Raw genomic sequence first — 19,003 nt, 5'->3', positions numbered from 1 at the left:
TAATATTTTTTTCTTTTGTCGGGTTAAGTTCAGTTTTTTATTCACTTAGTTAATGATAGGATTATAAATATACAACTTATGTTTTCTATTTTAATTAATTTGCATCAAAATTCAAAATTTCGACATGATTCTCTCTCTTTTTTTGGTGAAGAATAAACATTCATACTATGTTTTATTTTACAATATTCTATATAGATTTAAAACTTCAATGGTATAAATGTATAATATTTTGTTAAATATGTATTTTTTATAATATCAATACGTAATAATATTTAGATATATAAATGAGTGTAATTTGTGTTAAAATGAGTGTATAAGTTTGATGTAAATCTTGTTAAATAGCTATTAAGCCGGTTATTGGATTATGTCATGTTGGGTGACACGATTACCTGATTATTAAATGAGTTATACCGAGTCACCCATTTATTTTTCATGTCAGGTTTTGACTTCAATATTTTGACATGATTATTAAATAGATTGAGTTTGGGTTAGCCTAAATTTGACATGATACGAATATGACTCAATGACCGATTATGTCTTACTTGGTGACACGATTACTTGATTATTAAATGAGTTATACCAAGTCACCCATTTATTTTTTATGCCGGGTTCTGATTTCAATGTTTTGACATGATTATTAAATAGATTGAGTTTGAGTTAGCCTAAATTTGACATGACATGAATATGACTCAATAACCGATTATGTCCTATTGGGTGACACGATTACCTGATTATTAAATGAGTTATATCGAGTCACCCATTTATTTTTTATGTCGGATTCTGATTTCAAAATTTTGACATGATTATTAAATAAATTAAGTTTGGGTCAACCTAAATTTGATATGACATAAATATGACTGAATGACTTATTTTGTTATGTCTAATTATAGTTCATGCAACTCCTACAAAAGTGACTCAAAAGAAAAGTTAAAGCTTAATTAATAAATAATGAAGAAAGATAAAAGATAGGAGAGAAATTTGTGTGGGACAAATCCACCCCTTAAAGATCTTATCATTTGACAGATCTGATGGTCCTGTGAGTAAGACCTACAAATGTAATAATATGAATTTTCTCTTGATTTTTTCATTCAAGTGAGTGTGATTACAAAATTATAAAGAAAATCATTCTATTGGCAGGACAAAAGCAAAGCCCTACAAATCATTTTCTTTAGGGCTTATATAACATTCATATAAATGTATAATATTTTGGTAGATATGTATATTTTATGATATCAATACATAATATTATTTAGATATATAAACGAGTATAATTTGTGTCAAATAGGTTGTAATGTTTTGATATAAATCTTGTTAAATGTGTATTAAGCGGGTTATTGGATTATGTCATATTGGGTGACACATTTACTTGATTATTAAATAATTGTACTAAGTCACTTATTTATTTTTTATGTCAGGTTCAAATTTTAATATTTTGACATAATTATTAAATAGATTGGGTTTGAATCAACTTAAATTTGATACGATACGAACATGATTCATAACACATTTTGCTAGATCTAATTATAGTTGACACAACTCACAAGCAACTTCTACAAAAGTGACTCAAAAAGAAAAGTTAAAGCTTACATGCCACTAATTGATTAATAACGAAGAAAAATAAAAGATAGGAGAGAAATTTATGTGGGACATACACATCCATTAAGAATTTTATCATTTGATAGATCTAATGGTCCTATAAGTGAGACCTACAAATGAAATAATATAAATTTTCTCCATATTTTTTTCGTGTAAGTGAGTGTGATTACAAAATTGTAAAGAGACTCATTGACAGGACAGAAGCAGAGCCTTGCGAATCATTTTCTTTAGGGCTTATATAATTGGTTCTTTGTTAAGATTTTGATTTGATAATCTTCCCTTATTGCCACAACTTCTCTATATTTCCCAAGCCCATAGTGAGTTGACAGAATTTCAAGGGTAATGTATCTCTGTGCGCGTTAATTTTTTAGACTTGGTGACTTCTAAAAAGTTGATCTGGCAGGCTCACCGCTTGAACTTGGGGCGCAGGGGATATAACTGCTGAGTGCTGACAGCAGCCAAAATTTTTAAAGTTAGCAGTACTAAATAACGAGCGCTTGACACCGCAAAATTGTCTAAAACTCGACAAGTGGATGGCCGAATGCCAATGATTCATTAACACTGCAGGTAACTTTATGGTAAGATTTGAATGAGACCTTATCTTCCACAGTAACACTTCCACTAGCCTGAAAAGAGAGAAACCGGATTTTGATTATTACGCCCTAAAAGAATCATACGCAGAAAAGATTTCATGATTTTTTTTTTTTAATTTTGAAGGGGAATTCTTCGATTGTTACCCAGATGGCAGAGATCGAATGGATGAACGAGGCACCCAGATGGCAGAGATCGAATGGATGAACGAGGCCAAACTCCCTATTAGATTTCCCAATCTCCATTATAGACGAAGAAAGTGTCTAATCATCTACATCCAACCAACCTTTTAATTAAGGCAATAATCGAGCACCACGTGAGAACGATCAAGCCCATATTTCAAAATCATTGCGTAATCCAATTGTCGATATCAGAGTTCAACCATTAGCATACAAGAATACTGTCTCTTCCAAATTGGATGATGGAAGGTATCAAGCAGTAACGCGCAAGCTACCAACTATTTTTTTGGGACTAGGAAGGGACAAAAGACATCACCAATGACCTCTTATTTGTAGTAGCTCAACACAGAAACAGAGACCATAGCTCCAAAACCTTTCAGAAAGTGCAAATGATAAACCAAACATAAATACAACCCTTTTTTTCCTTTTTGAAATGAGGCAAACTTAAACGCAACCATTGGGACCAGAAAAATGAAAATCATGCAATTAATATCAACAGAGTCTGCAGCCCTACTCCCAGTCCCCACCATCACCTCCCTCTCTCACTCCCATTCTACAGGAGATCTCTCTGTTAAGCATTTCAGGCTTTGTTGTATCTACTGCAATTTGCGCTTCTGGCTCTTTGAAGTTCCAATTGAACGTATCCCCCTCTCTCTCTCCCCCCTTATCCATGTAAAATAAAGAATGGTTGGGCTAGGGCTAACCTTCAAATATTTAAAATGTAGCATGTCACAATGTTTTAAAAGATCATCCAAGCAAAGCACCAGTACTTGTGTGGACTTAAAACTCTCTATTACTAACCTGATGTCGCTTAACAAGCCTCCCAAATACCACTAAGCCATAGCACATTGGTTACAAAAGCTTTCCTCAAGAAAAAAACATTCAAGTATAAAATTCAACCAATGAAACTTTGTCAACTATCCTAGGGCTCTCCTACAGATATTATGATTAGAGGTCACAAGAGAAAGCAAATAGAAATTAAGGCAACATAATTTTGTAACCAACATTTAATTTATGACTGGAGTAATACTTTATGTTCTAGACAACATTACAGTCACCCACCACACATAAAACGACAAGTTTCTTCTGCTAGCATAAAATAAATTACAAAATCTCTCCATCATTACACACTAATGTAGAAGTTGACAGACCGCCGCACACTAGGAAAGGGAAGCGGCTGGTACAAAAGAATTCCAACTACAGCATAAAGAACTAAATGAACTTCGAATATCACAAAGCATTACCTTAAGGAGACTTGTAAGCCCAACTTAAACCCATTCATTAAAATGGTATTCGGTTCTACAGTGATTGGATCAGGAAACTAATGGGTAGGTCTACTCATTCAGCAAATTGGCACAAACTTAAGGAAGTCACTAAGCTCTAACCTTACAAAACAAGCATAAGATACAAACTAAATATCCATTGCAGCAGCTAAATACATCTACAAACAAGAGAAAACCAATATTAAGGAGATAAAATGAACTAAAAACATCTTTAAGTATGCACTTAAACAAATGAGCTAAAATTGACTTCTTCAGAAAACAACTAATTACTAGCTTTTATATATTGCAACTTCTCCCACCTTTAAAATCTGTAAAATAAAGAAACTGGAATTAAAACTGAGAGCTCAAACACAAATAGATGTGAGGCACATTTGTAAACTTGAACAAAAGATGTGCCGCCAAATTAGTGAACTACAAACAAACAACTACCTCTAAAGAAAGTGACAATGTAGATAATACAACAATGTCATTGCTCAAACAAAGCAATGAAGATAGTTAAACAAAAACTCTGGTGGCACTTCGTGACTTGAAAAAATCCAACAATCAATGGCTTTCACATTCACCAACTTATGTTTATACAACAAAAATCGAATCAAGAACATTATTAACATTTTTCACATGACAACTTTCCAGCAACATTCATACTTATGTCCAAAAGTGTGCCAATCTCCCAATAAGCATCACATTCAACCAGTTTATAAAATTATGATCATCATGTATAACTGTAACGACAACAAAAATAAAAATTTAAAAACAGGAGAAAATAAAAAAGAAGAAAAGAAAAATCCCTTCCTAACAAGTATCAAACCGCTCTGGGATCCATTCCTTGCTGCCACACATAGACAAGCTCATCCCATCCAGTACTGGCCAACAATCCCTCAACAAGTACACTCATATCAACCCCAACGGCAAACTCAGTGTGATGATCATACCTCCCAACCAAAGCATCCTCCACCATGAAATCCCATAAGCACACAGTCATGTCATACGAACAAGACGCTAACAAATTCCTCCTGTGCGGTGAAAATTTCACTTTCCTCACGGCATAGCCATGTCCATTTAATACAGCAATTGGAACTCTATAGTTCCTCACATCCCAAATTTTAATACTCTTATCAACTGAAGCACTCGCAATTAAACAGTCATCGTACTTGTTCCAATCACAAGCTAAAATTTCAAACTCGTGGGCCGGAATTATCATCGTGCTGCCCATCTCTCTCACATCCCAAATTCGAAGAGTGCAGTCCCCACTCGCGGAACAGAACACGTCGCTGTGACGCGGGTTCCACGTGGCGTTGTACACGCAATACGCGTGTTCTTTAAATGTTCGCACACTGGTAGGCCGGTCAACGGTCCAGAGTTTAACCGTGTCATCCCAGGACGATGTGATGAAAGAATCACGTCGAGTGGGGTTATAATCGGCCGAGTGGACTTCGCGAGTGTGCTCGTGGAGGGAGCGGATGGGATTGGCCGTTGGCGGGAGGGCCGTGTCGTAGATTTTAACGGATCCATCGGCGACGGCGGCGATTAGGAGGGAGTCGTGGGATTCGGACCATGCGAGGTCGTAAACACCGTCGGCAGTGTCGAAGGCGACTAGTTCGGTGAGAGCGGGAGCGGCGGGGGAGAGGTCGAGGACGTGGACGCGGCCATTACCGAGGATTCCGAAGTTTTGGGCGGTGGCAACGGCGAGACGGGACTCGTAGAAGGGAGAGAATTTGACGGAGTAGCCGTTAAATGGGGTTTTGAAGACGGGCATCTTTGGTGTTGTTATTCGCCGGTGGAGTTGACGGAGTTATCTGCACTAAAGTTTCATCTGGTGCTACTAGTGTGTATCGTGTTGTTGTCAGTTTGAGCGTTTGAGTGGGGTATGCATAATTATGGATGATCTGATCATACTATGATGGTCGTCGGATCTCGGATGAGAGATTTTTCGGATTTCAATGAAATTACGACTCCCCATGGCTACTTTTTTTTTTAATTTTTTTTTCATTTATATTCCTACGTTTCAATCTTTTATTATCGAGGGACATAATTTTTCTATTTCTTGTTAATTTTTTTTTTCAATTCCATTTAACATTTATATAATACTCCTCACTGATAATTAAGTTTTAGTTAAGTATTGGCTTATCGTAGTTAATAATTGGGGCTAATTATTATTATTATTATACATAAACATACCATGCATTCATTTGAAGAAAAAGAATTATAAAAGGTTAAGTACTTAAATTATAATCTTTCAATTCCTTACAAGAAAAAAAATGAGAAATAGATTCATTTGTTTTGTCAGTTCTCAATTTATAACCCACAAGTAAAAGTCTTATTCAAAATAGAGTAGTGATATAATTTACAAATCTGAATTACAAAATTTGTGTTTTAAATAATATAACACATGATGTGTCATTTATTTATTAATGTTATAAAATTATTTCATAAATAATGGAAGAAAAAGATAATTATTATCAAACATACGGCTATTTTTTATTAGTGACATGTCATTTGCGACATATAAATATATTATTATTCAATATTCATCCGAAAATAATATATTAATTTTTAATTAATATTCTCCTAAAATATATACATGATGACTGGGGTCTGGGGAAAACAACGACCATACACTGATACACGTCGTGGATGTACGAGAAAATCAATTAAAACAACACCCCAAAATAAAGATAATGCGTCAAGCATTTAACAACAAAATAAAATAGCTTCTTTTCTAATCACCATCTAAATTCTATAACATGAAATGGAGAAATATAATTTGTTTTTCTTCTCTTTTTCTTTCAAGTTAAATTTTCTCCCCTCTAATTTCCATCCCAAATTGCCGACCGCCGAATGGTGGACGGAACTCGTGGAAAGTTGCCTTCGAAAACTATATTATTACTATAAATTATAAATATTATGATATCATCAGAGAATCACATGGATTGGATCATGTCCAAGTCCAAAACAGTATGCGAATAAATGGTAGTGCCCACAAGCGAAAACGCTTGGCGGTTAACAAACCGTTTTCTAGTGGGAAGCCCATTACTACGTTCTCTTCTGTTGGGCTCAAAGAATTGAACCGAAGTTGAATTTTCGTTGATTTTGCATTTACCGTAAAGCACTAGAATGTAGGATCATTTTATCATTATAACTAGCTCTGTGCACTCATCTTGTGGCTTTCAGAATGCGGGGGGGTTGGATTCAAACTGGCCAATTTGGAGGCTTCTCAATCAGCATCGTTAGTAACGTCTTGATTCTTTCCAATTTCATAGTTGTTTAGATGCAATAATACAAGTGACTGTGACTTCATTTTCGTTTGTCTACACTTCCACGTGACCGTAAACAAAAATCTCAAAACTTTTTTCTCGTTTTTATCGATACGAGGCCAACGGGTAAGATGGAGTAAAAATGAGTAACAACAAGTTTAATTTAATCGTACAATAAATATTCGGAACTTTCACTGAATTTGTTTCATCCCTACCCCAGAGCTAGCTTTTGTGATAGAGATGCAGCTTAGGGTTCCCACAGTGGAACAACTCATTTGTCGAATTGTACATGACGGAATTGATAGTTCTGGTTGTCCATATGCTACGATTGAATTTTTTCATGATGGTGCGAGTTATTGAGCTTATAAATTAGTATTAATTCAAAATTAATTAATTGAAAGAAAATAAATTCCCAAAACCCCACCATGGACCCTCCTCCTCCATACTTCACATGCTGCCCACTAACATCTACATCACAACCATTAAATGAGATGGCCACATTCATGTTCGGATGGGACATTACTCAAATTAACGGGCAATCAAACAGATTAAACAGTTTTAACTACCTTGTCTTCTTATAGCAAAAATCTCCATGTGGGCTCATTAATTGATGATCGATATGAAACTACATAGATAAAATCTAATCAAGCAACCAAGATCCATGCCTTTAAGAGATTAGAATGAAGAATTTTCTTGGAGTCATGATCTCGCTTTTGAATTTTTTTGATTTTCCTGCGAAAGAATTGATCTCTTATGTACTTATAAGAGTCAAATTAGTAAACAAAGAAAAGTTCAAGAAAGTATAGACTGTTTGTCTGTGGACTATTTTGAGGAATATCATGAGCAACATGTGCAAGCTATAGAGTTAGCAGATAATTACAATCTCTTAGAGTGAAAACACTTGGAAAACCCTAAAACCATAAGAGATTGATAGATAAAGAGTAAAAGAAGTCTACGTCACACCTCACTTTCCAATGAAAGCCACAGCCCATATGATCTTGCTTGGGGATATTGAAAGATCATAACTCTCTCTCAAAAGAAGATTTCTCTATGCCCCATTTTCCCACCCGCCCTTCACCCAATGCTCAATTCGCTACAAACAATACCATCTTCTCTCTCTTTGCTTTCCCAAATGACCCCATAAACATAACCTCCTTACCTAATCTTAATGGCTGATTCATTGTCACATTGACACGCGTCACAACTTCATTGAAACACGTGCCCGAAGGCAACCCCCGGCCAGAGGCTCTTGTTTTTGCTTACTTGGCAGTCCCAATCATGCACTAATATGTGTCACCCATAAGGTAGCCTTGCAAAACGAACCCAAATTATTGAACACAGTGTAGTAGGCAAGGGGAATGGAGGGACCTGAATGATGAATCCAAAAGGCAAAGTACGCAAGTGAGGTGCAATTATTAATGCCATGAATTTCATCCTAAGCTACGAGTGAAAAATTCTTCCCTTCCTCTCGAAAATAAAATAAAATAAATAAATAAGAGAAAAAGAGCTATAATAAAATCATCATTTGGTACTTTTTTTTTTTAAGTGATTGATTCCTTCCCCACTCTCATTAGAGAGCAAAAGAAAAGACTCCTCTCTTTCACTTCTTATCTCTTTTATCTCTCTCTCTCTCTATGAGAGACTATAGAGAGAGAGAAATTAAGGAGCTATTAGCATTTAGCTAGCCATGAAAAACACAATCAGGTGCTGCATCTCTTGCATTCTACCATGCGGAGCTCTTGATGTTATTCGAATAATACACTCTAACGGACGCGTGGAAGAAATCAGTGGCACGATCAAAGCAAGAGAGATCATGAAAGCTCACCCAAAGCATGTTCTAAAGAAACCCTCATCGCCATCGTCCGATGACGGGGTGGTTCCGAAGATCGTTGTTGTACCACCGGATGCTGAGCTTCAACGTGGGAAGATTTATTTTCTCATTCCAGTCCCCGCAACAACAGGTGATCATCAAAAGTCTCGATCAAGATCATCATCCACTAAGAAGAAAAGAAGAGAGCAATCTCAAAGCAACGCAAATAATAACACGAACAATGTTAACAGCATTTCTATGACAACAAATCTTCTTGTTTCTGATCAGTATTTGAGTGAGATACTGTCGGAGAAGCTGTCAACGCAAAGAGATCGAAGAAGAGGTCGGGTTGGTGTTTGGAGGCCTCATTTGGAAAGCATATGTGAGTCACCAAGTGATGTTTAATAATTATGGCGGGTTTCAAATTTTATCCTTCTTCTTCTTCTTCATATGATTCATTTTTAGAGATTCAACATCCATTAGGGTTTCAAAACCTACAACGTCCGTTATTTTTCTTTTACTTCCTTTTTGGTGTATATATAGGATTAGAGAACAAAAGATAATAATTTTAAAACTCTTATATATCATGGCTTGAAAATCGTTTCACGTTATGATCTCGAACAGTTGGTTTTAGATTTCGGGTAAAAAAATTACTGGCCGGATTATTGCTCTGATCTCCACTAGATTTATCAATAATTAATGCTATGTTGTTTTGATTATTATTGATAGAGTCGTCTGAGATTCCACTCCTAGTACTGTATAATGTCCAGTAATTTTGCTCTACTGTTGTCATTAATAAAAATTGGAAGGTGATCATTTTGATATGATCGTGATAGTAATCTACCATTGTACGATTGCGTCTGTGTGATTACTATTTTGCCCATGTTTCAATGAGATAAAAATTTGATAAGACATGGTGTAGGCCACTATTCGCTTATCTCCGATGATGCAATTCTTATATCACTCATCGATGGAGTAATTGCGATTGACAGATCACTGATCTGTATTCATCAATTTAAGAGTGCGTTTGGGATTGAGGTTGGACAGCTGTAACTTAAAAGTTACAGCACTAAAATGTTTAGTAAACAGTAACTGCTATAGCGTGGAAGTTATGTTGATATGATTTTTCACTTGTATAATGGAAAATTTATAATTTTATCAAAATTATTATTTAAAATTTATATTTCCTATATATTACTAACTTTTATTTCATAATTATAGCTTCTTTTTTTTCCATAATAGATGTAGCTTAAAAATTACAATACCTCAATTCCAAACGCACCATAAGTAGTGGAATCTATTAGTGATGAGATCAACAACATTGTTGATGTGATCAAGGTAGCTGCTGTCTAATTTACTTTGCCTTTACCAGTTTTGAAATTATTGAAAATTTTATTGTGTTGATTCGTGGCATAATTAATTACAATTTAAAATTTACTTTTATATCATAATTATCAAACACTTATTAATTATATATATGATTGGTGAGGGCAACAATTAGCGGCAATTGAATGCTAATCTAATTAATTAGAGTTTTTTGAGGTTGATAAAGAATTAAATTCTCTTATGATCTGAACTTATCTAAATTTTGAAGGATCTTTTCACATATATGAATATATAAATTATATTTAATTCTCTCTATGTGCATATATCCATCATATTTATTTCTCTCAACTTTTTTTTTAAGGTGTATGGAATAATAGTCCCCACAAAACTTTCCACCATAGAATAATAATAGTAATGCATTTCTAGCTTGCACTAACAAAGTGTGGGTTGGCTGCTTGGGCATGTCTTTTAAGTATTTTGTTCTCTTAAATTTATCATAAATCATCATCATCATTATCTTATGGTGCCAGTGCCAACAGCATCTGTAAAGGCAATTACAGTTGAGTTTGACCTTTGTATTTGCTGGATACCAAATGGTTGAGCCTTCAACACGCCCATGTTCTTATCCTCCTATACGTACGTGCAAATGATGCCCCAAAAAAAAAAAAAAAAAAATTGAGTCCCACCATCTGGGATCATCAAAAAGATAACTCAAGTTTCTTTTTTTTTTTTTTAATCATTGAATTCTATTCTCGCGCACCCACTTGATTCCCCGGCTTTGCAGAGTAGTAGAAGCCTCAGTTAAATTTAATTCCATCTGCTTGTTTTTGCCTAACAAGCTTCAGTAGTAGGATAGGATGATAAATCGTTCACATTTCACATGGCGGAACAACGTTCAAATTCCCCTTGAGTTTTCAATGCTGTATATATGGAGATTTTTCTTTTAATTATTAATTTATAAATAAATTTGGCCATTTTAAATTCAAACATTCACATTATAATGTCTAATCATTCTCAGGCACGAGCGGTCTTATTTTTTAAAATGTGAATTTAAAATTTTACAACATAGTAAAAAGTTTTTGTAATGTTGTAAACAGCTAAAAAATTATTTTACTAAGTTGTGAAAATATTTTACGATATAGTAAAATGTTGAATTTGTATTTTCAAAAAATAAAAATGCCCGTGCGAGAGAAGTACTCACATGTGTCATGTAATAATATGAAGTAGTTATGTAAACAGATCCCGATAGTAACACAAATTCGGGCCAGTGCTTTTGCCGACTAAAATCACCATGCATGTTACAGCCATACATTTTTGCAATAATCTTTGACGGGTAGCCGACAGAGGTTAGAGGCCGCATCATGGGAGGATTGATACTTTGATTGGACTTATCCAGTTCATTGGCTGGGCCATTACGTTGATATAAAAATAAATGAACCACACAATCATATTCATAAGAAAACAAAATACGGTAATAGCTAGAATCATGAGTAAGATTGCATAAGATATGTATTCAATTCATATGTAATATAAAACTTAATACAATTGTAGTATAGATTCCCATTTAATCAACAAGCTAGTGTTTATACGGTATTTAGGCTTCAAGGCATGCAGAAGAATCATCCAAATAACCTTGCATGTTTTATGCAAATAAAATCCCAACAAGTCTGCAAATAAAATCTTCTTAGAAATTTAAATCCCACCCCAATTTAGGGAAAAATAAATAAAAACCCGTTTGTTGGTACTTCAGAAATAATATCGCATCATCCTACCAGTAAGCAATAAAATATAGATTTTCCATGAAGAGTGCTGTTATTTATCCCGAATTTTGGCCCTGAATTTGCACCCCGAAAGCTAAAACGCACCGTTTGATTTGGTAAGGGAAAGTGAAAAGCAAATGAAACCAAACCAAATGGTGCGTTTTGATTTTCGGGGTACAAATTCAGGGCCAGAATTGGAGTAAATAGTTTTTTCCTTCCAATGAAAGCACCTCATTTTATTGGGTCCTACTCATTCTGTGATTGGCCCAAGAGTCTAATGAAATTAAAGGCAGAGCTTATTTTAATCAGCTTGTGCTGGACAACGCTTGAAGTGGGAACTTTTCTTTTCTTTAAAATATAAGTGAATGAATTACAATAATTCAAGCGGCGCCACTTGCTTTGCATCAACTTGTAATGGTTAAAATGTCGCCATCTCCAACTTTTCTATGATTTGTTTTCTTCAAACACAAATATGAAATTACGATGTGCATGTGTTCTTGCATCTCAAATCTTTTTCTCTTTTGCTTTGAATAAAAATCGGCATGTTATATCTATCTTTTATCTTCGGATAAATTTGGTTCAAGAAATTGAATCGCGAAAATTTGTCCTCACACCCATCCTTATTACATCTGGGCGATTGAATGATGAGATGAGTCCCCGGCATAGATAACTCTTTTTAAAATCCACTGGGCCCAGCTTACAAAGTAAACGAATCCCAATGGGCCTTTAATTGAGTCAGAGAAATTGGGCCCGTCGACATCGAGTTTCAGTCCAACTCCGGAACGGAAGAAAGCCCACAAAAACAATTGAACAAGCAAAGCGAGGCCCCTGCTGCCCCCGGTTCCGTTCCCGGTCAAAGGCATAACGAATGAATATAAACCTGCAAAATTCACAAGAAAGTACACCGACGTGTGGGTGAGCCAGCTGCTGTGAGCAGGCTCGAGCGAGCTGTGAGCCGAGCCGAACCCCAACCCCCGCGCTGACGCAAGAAGCCAAAATCGTACGACGCGTCTGTCAGACAGCCGGCGCATCATTGCCGCTCATCAACATAGAATAGCGAAGCATCCCCCACATTGACGCAGCCGCCCAATCGCCTTCATCTTTTGCCCCTTCTAAGTCCACTAAAAATCTAAAATCCACGCACAACTCCAAGAAAACCCTTAAAAGTCATTATCCTGGCAACACCCATCCAACCCCTTTCCTGTAACTACTTCATTCGCATAAATTTCTTCTTCTTCTTCTTCTTCTTCTTCTTCTTTTTTTCAATAATTCTACATTTCTACTTTCATAATTGAATATATAATTTTTTATACCATATGACATGTTATCTAAACCTAATAAAATTTGATACAACTTAATTATTCGAGACAAAAACGACATGAATAAATGGAAATATATTGTCAAATTTAACACGATTATTAGATACACCGTGTTCGGATCAACACAATTTTTTTTTTTCATATATTGTCAAATTTGACACGATTATTAGATACACCGTGTCCGGCTCAAATATTAGACATTATTCTTTCCTTTTATTTTTATTTTTATTTTTTTTATAAAGATGAACATATATACAATGTTCTATTGATAATATTTTATATAGTTTTAAAACTTCAATAGTGTATACATGTAATATTTTGATAGGTATGTATATTTTATGATGTCAATATTATTGGATAACCTAATAATTTTTCGTTTTGTGTTAAAATATCAACATTTTGATATAATTATTAAATGAGTCGTATTAGAGTCAACCTAAATTTGACGCGATACGAAGCTGACATAGTACGAACATGACCCAGTGATATGTTTTCCAACTCTAATGTTATTAGTGAAATAATAACTACTTGTACATAGTATGTTAGTTGCTTTATTATTTACTAAGTCCTTATTTAATAAGAATTTTTTTATTTTATTGGTTAAATTAAAACACAAAATACAATAGATTAAAATATATATTTTTCTTATCTGATCTATTATTCAATTATGCCAATATAAAATCAATGTTGAATAATCCTCATTGGAACATTACTTATTATCTATTATCCAATTATATCAATATATACATTTTTCTAGGGACATTATCATTTTATAACCTAATATTTTTTGAAATATCTCTTTACCATTAATTTTTTTTATAATTAATTTTTCACTTAATTTTTATTATTTTGCCGCCAAACCATTAAAGTTGATAGAGTTTTTAAAAGAAATTAGAGCAAACGTCTATTTTACCCTTAAACTATATAAGTGTAATTTAATCCTCTAAATTAAAAAAATATAAAATTAATTATATCAAAGAAATAATACTTTTTTTCAAATGATTATTTTATATATTTAAAATAATTAATTGACAAAATTATCAATATTATACCTTGTGAAATTGAAATATTAAGCGGAAAAAAAAAACACTAATCAGTGTTGGATTTTTTTCAACTATTTTAGAAATAGATATTAAAAGTAGATTCAACAGTAATATTTTGGCAATAGATTTTTCACTGTTACATGGTCCCTGGGATTGAATAGTTGATCTACTTGTAAATATCAATAATTTTGTAATGTTACATTTTTTTTAAATTGTTATAAAAGTATTAATAGTAAACCTTTGTTTATTTATTTTTTCATGTTTTATAGATAAATTTTCATCGGGTCATTATTTTTCTTACTTGAATCTTTGTATCAACTAGTTAAAATCATAAAACAAACAAATTTCAGTAAATAATTGCTAATATTGTGTATTTCTAATGTCTAAATACTTTTTATTGTCATTATTAAAAAAAAAGACTAGTTACTTGATTTGGTAAGTTTCAAGACAAAATGCATGCAAAGTTTTAAGTTGCATGAAATAATAAGGAAATTTATAAAATATTAAAGGTTTTTAATTTTTTGAAAATTGAAAAAAAAATTAAAGCTTTTCAAACATCAATTATGCAATTAATTTCCCCCCCACCAAAAATAAAATAAAATAAAATTAAGAGTTTAACAAAATTTTTAACCCTTTTAATAAGATCCTCCAAATTACAAAGTCCAACCTAACCTACCACTAGCAGTTAAGGGCAATGTCGATTATAGAGTGATAATAATATTACTAGTAAGAAACGTAACGTAATTGCCAGCTCTGACCGTAGCCGAGCCGAATCCGATGACACCCAAGCGTCCAATCCAATGCTTCCCATCCACGCGCTTACCCTCATCCCGGCGACCCTTCTCTTATTCATCCCCTTTCCCTTCCCCTTCCCCTTCGCTTAAACTCTTCCTCCCCCCACGCTCCCGGCGCGTCATCGCCGCACCGACCTCTCACTTTCTTAATATCTTTTCCAAATCTCTCTCTCTTTTTGTTTGTATTAATTCTTTGACATTGCCACATAAACGAGAAGAATTTGAACATTTTGTGTTTTCAGATTCAGATTTAGATTTAGATGGGCGATCTAACGGAATCCCTGACGCCGTCAACAACAACCACCACCCCGACTAGCACCACCCCGTACTCACGTCCGTTACCCGTCCGTGAAGACTGCTGGAGCGAAGAGGCTACGTCCACTCTCGTTGATGCGTGGGGCCGTCGTTATCTGGAACTCAACCGCGGAAATCTCCGTCAGAAAGACTGGCAAGACGTGGCCGACGCCGTCAACGCTCTCCATGCTCACTCTAAGAAAACGCATCGTACAGACGTTCAGTGCAAGAATCGGATCGATACGATCAAGAAAAAGTACAAGATCGAGAAGGCTCGTGTCGTCTCCTCTAACGGAACCCTAACCTCGTCATGGCCGTTCTTTGAACGCATGGATACCTTGATTGGAAACAACGTTAAACCTTCCTCTAATTTCTCGCCTAAATTGTCTCAATCGCAATCTCCTCCCGTTGCCGTTCCGCTTGCTTACCGGAAATCGGTCTCCGTTAATAACAGTAACATCAATAACATTAATAACAATAACAACAGCAATAGCCTTGCGTTGGCGCCAATTCCTACAGCGACGGCTGTTGCTTTGCCGCAGAAGAGAGGTTATAACAGCGAGGGGTTTTATAGGAATTATTCAGCCGTTGCGGCTGCTGCGGCGGCTGCGGAGAGTGAGGATGAAGAGGCGGAGGAGGAGGCCGAGGAGGAGGAGAATGATAATGTAAATGAAGAGAACAGTGGAGTTAAGAGATTGGCAAAAGCCATTGAGAGGTTTGGAGAGGTGTATGAGAGAGTGGAAGCGGAGAAGTTGAGGCAGATGGTGGAGTTGGAGAAGCAGAGAATGCAATTTGCTAGTGATTTGGAGATGCAGAGGCTGAGAATGTTTACTGAGATGCAGGTTCAGTTGGAGAGGAACAAGCGCACTAAGCGGTCTGGCTCCAATGGTGAGATATATTATTGATTATTTTATTAGGATATATATTAACTATTAATGGTTTTATGTTATTTATGTCTTTGAACAAGATGGCTCTTCATGTTTTATTATGCCGAGCTCATCCATTAGATGTTTTCTGTGATTGAATTTTCAGGATTGTGTCCGTGTTTTGGGATATTGAATTGAATAAACAAAATTACATCGGCATTAGTTTTTTCAATGTGTTGTGCAGATATCTACAAAGGTTGCATATTTTTAAGAAATGCTTGATATTGTCAATATTTAAGTGGAATCTTTTATGACTTGTCAGTGAAAAAGCTTGAATTTACCTCTGCAATTGTTATATCCCCATTCAACTTTGGTGTTATGTCAATGAAGCGCTTATTTGTTACAGTCACTCTAGAGGGTTTGAAGTATTATATAGAAGTTTGAGCTTGTATTGCTTCTGGCACAATGTGATTTTCTCTGTTATGATAATTTTGGGACTTTTTTATTTCTTTATCTTTTGTCAGAAGGGTGTGGATTCATGGTTTTTGAAGTAGTGTATAAGTACCATGGTCTTTTGTCTTTACATTATGCTTTTACTGGACCTAGAATATATTGAGTAACATATTAGAAGCTTGAACATAGACAAATTGCTCACCCTGACCCTGTTGAAGGAAATACCACCTCTTTTAGCTTATGTGTTCATTGTTGTGAATCAGTTTTAAGCACCGATTTTTGGAGACTATGCGGGGACTTGTATAAGAGGAAAGGTATTTTATATTAGTTGCATAGTCAGTTGTCAGATGAAATGGTGAATGCTGTTTCCTTTTTGTTTCATTTATGATGACTATAAGAGGAAAGGTATTTTATATTAGTTGCATAGTCAGTTGTCAGATGAAATGGTGAATGCTGTTTCCTTTTTGTTTCATTTATGATGACTTTTTTCTGGGTTGATATTTCCTGCATTTCTTTCATTCTCTTAATTCTCTACTGTTCTCTTCATATAGATTAACGAAATTTGGTTATCTCTATACGTGTTAAGAAATGGGTATGAGTGGTACAATGCTAAATCTTTATGTTCATAATTGTTTAAATCTTGTTATGATTTGATCAGTGGGACTTAAGTGGATTTTTGTTTAATGATGGAGAGAGCAAAGAATATATTCTGACAAATGATAAGTACTATATTGTACTTCCATGTATAAATTGTTATGTGGTTTCATGGTAAGTCTGGTACAGGTTATGACTTATGAGCCTTTGTTGTATTGATAGGATAGTTGCCATCATCAAAGAACATGGAGGAAGATGTTATTTATTTTTCTGACAATTAAGTGTTTTATTGATTTTCACAAATTCAATTTAGTGGCATTTGAAATATTTGTAAGGAACTAAAAACCTAGGTAAGACTTTGCAATCATATTTATTAGTTGCTGCTTGCTTCAGCAAATAGGGGAACAAAGTAATGCTAGATGTATGTGCTCTGCAGTTTCTTCTTTATTTTGTGAATTGTCATGTTGCCTTGACTCTGAGAATAACTTCATGGTTATTGTTTGCAGATATGTATAGCTAGCCATATTGGGGAGAGGTGACTGTGTTTATGTGGCGGAAACATTTGAAGAATTGATTATATTATACTCACCCCTACAAAGTACATATAGTTCCAGCTAATACTACCAAGCTGTTGTCAGGATCAGGATGTTGCTGTTTCAAATATTTCATCCTCTTTTTATTTAGTTTTATTTGTCATAATTTACTCAGCTTTTTGGTAATGGCCAAAGTTTGGCCCTCTTGTCTGATTCTAGTGGTAAGGTAAACTCATGACTTGAATATCTAACTTAGTAATTTGAATTTGTCTTGCAATGTACAACACTAGGTTTTTTCTCAATTGTTCTCGTCCGATGCTATGCATCTATATATGTTGGGAGTATCCTGAACATGATCTGTGAATGGGTCGATGTTATTATTACTGGTGTTTCTGGCCGTGCTTTCCCCCTCCCCATCCCCCCCCCCGCCCGCATTAAGGGTTTGATTTAGTCAAAAGTGTGTGCAAGTGATTTCTTTAAAGACAAACATTTCACGAGCTTTTCAACGAAGTAGCTATCATGTGCTTTTCACATAGAAAAGCACCAAATATTTTCAATAAAAGCATTTGCGCCAGGATTTCTTTCTTTTCTGTAGCATTCAATGGTGTGTGTTTTGTCTTTTTTTGTCTTTTAAAAATAAAGGACTCCCATCCCATGCTCATCAAAGTTGTGGCGGTTAGACTTCTAAATTAGAAATGTAGTCTCCCATGTTTCATTTTGGTGTGATATGGCATTTTGTTTATCCTGGAATGTTGACGATGAATTTCCTAAGTTTTTGGCTTTTATTTTTTCCGCAGTTTCTTAGTAAAGCATCATTTGTACACATGAAATTATAAATAATCATTGAACCAATTTTCTTTTTATACTTTTTTCTAGATTAATTCATTGGTTCGTTCGATAAAAGAATAAAATCAGCTCCGGTAGAAAAAAAACCCTGAAAACAATCTTATCCACTTCGTTGCCAGAACTTTGTCACATAATTCACTATCAATCTCTTATTTCATTATTCCATTAGGAGCATATATTCCAGCAATTACTAATAAAACATAGATTTTGTGAGTAATCTAACAAACAATAGAAAAGGGATTTGCTACTCCAACTTATGTTATGTTTAGTTACTAGAGTGGGAGCGGGAAATGTGAATTACAAAGGGGAGTAGGAGTCACGCTCCGTGGTTTTTACTCAATTTTAAAGTGAGGATTTCCATCTTATCCTTTTGTACCCTTCTCTTATTAAATATTATATAATTATATTTATTAAAATAAAATAATGCTACATTTATTTAAAAATAATAATATTAAACTTATT

At 34.6% G+C, this 19,003-nt stretch overlaps 3 protein-coding genes across 3 annotated transcripts; 2 read left to right on the top strand and 1 right to left on the bottom strand.

The window, feature by feature from the left end:
* Positions 1-3,994: 3,994 nt before the first annotated feature.
* On the bottom strand, positions 3,995-5,692 carry LOC18051233 (peroxisome biogenesis protein 7). Its single transcript, XM_006449444.2, has one exon. The coding sequence runs from the start codon at positions 5,403-5,405 to the stop codon at positions 4,452-4,454; it is 954 nt and encodes a 317-aa protein (XP_006449507.1). The 5' UTR covers positions 5,406-5,692; the 3' UTR covers positions 3,995-4,451.
* A 2,765-nt stretch (positions 5,693-8,457) lies between these two features.
* On the top strand, positions 8,458-9,563 carry LOC18051232. The gene has a single exon (XM_006449443.2). The coding sequence runs from the start codon at positions 8,591-8,593 to the stop codon at positions 9,116-9,118; it is 528 nt and encodes a 175-aa protein (XP_006449506.1). The 5' UTR covers positions 8,458-8,590; the 3' UTR covers positions 9,119-9,563.
* Positions 9,564-14,842: 5,279 nt separating this feature from the next.
* Positions 14,843-17,997, top strand: LOC18052824 (trihelix transcription factor ASIL2). Its single transcript, XM_006449442.2, has 2 exons — positions 14,843-16,137; positions 17,669-17,997. Exons 1-2 carry the CDS (start codon positions 15,216-15,218, stop codon positions 17,680-17,682), a joined length of 936 nt encoding a protein of 311 aa, XP_006449505.1. The 5' UTR covers positions 14,843-15,215; the 3' UTR covers positions 17,683-17,997.
* Positions 17,998-19,003: the final 1,006 nt, after the last annotated feature.

The sequence above is a fragment of the Citrus clementina genome, unplaced genomic scaffold (assembly GCF_000493195.1).
Source record: "Citrus clementina cultivar Clemenules unplaced genomic scaffold, Citrus_clementina_v1.0 scaffold_2, whole genome shotgun sequence".
NCBI lineage: Eukaryota > Viridiplantae > Streptophyta > Magnoliopsida > Sapindales > Rutaceae > Citrus > Citrus x clementina.
Note: the sequence above shows the minus strand (reverse complement) of the source record. Positions and strands in the feature narration are given on the sequence as shown.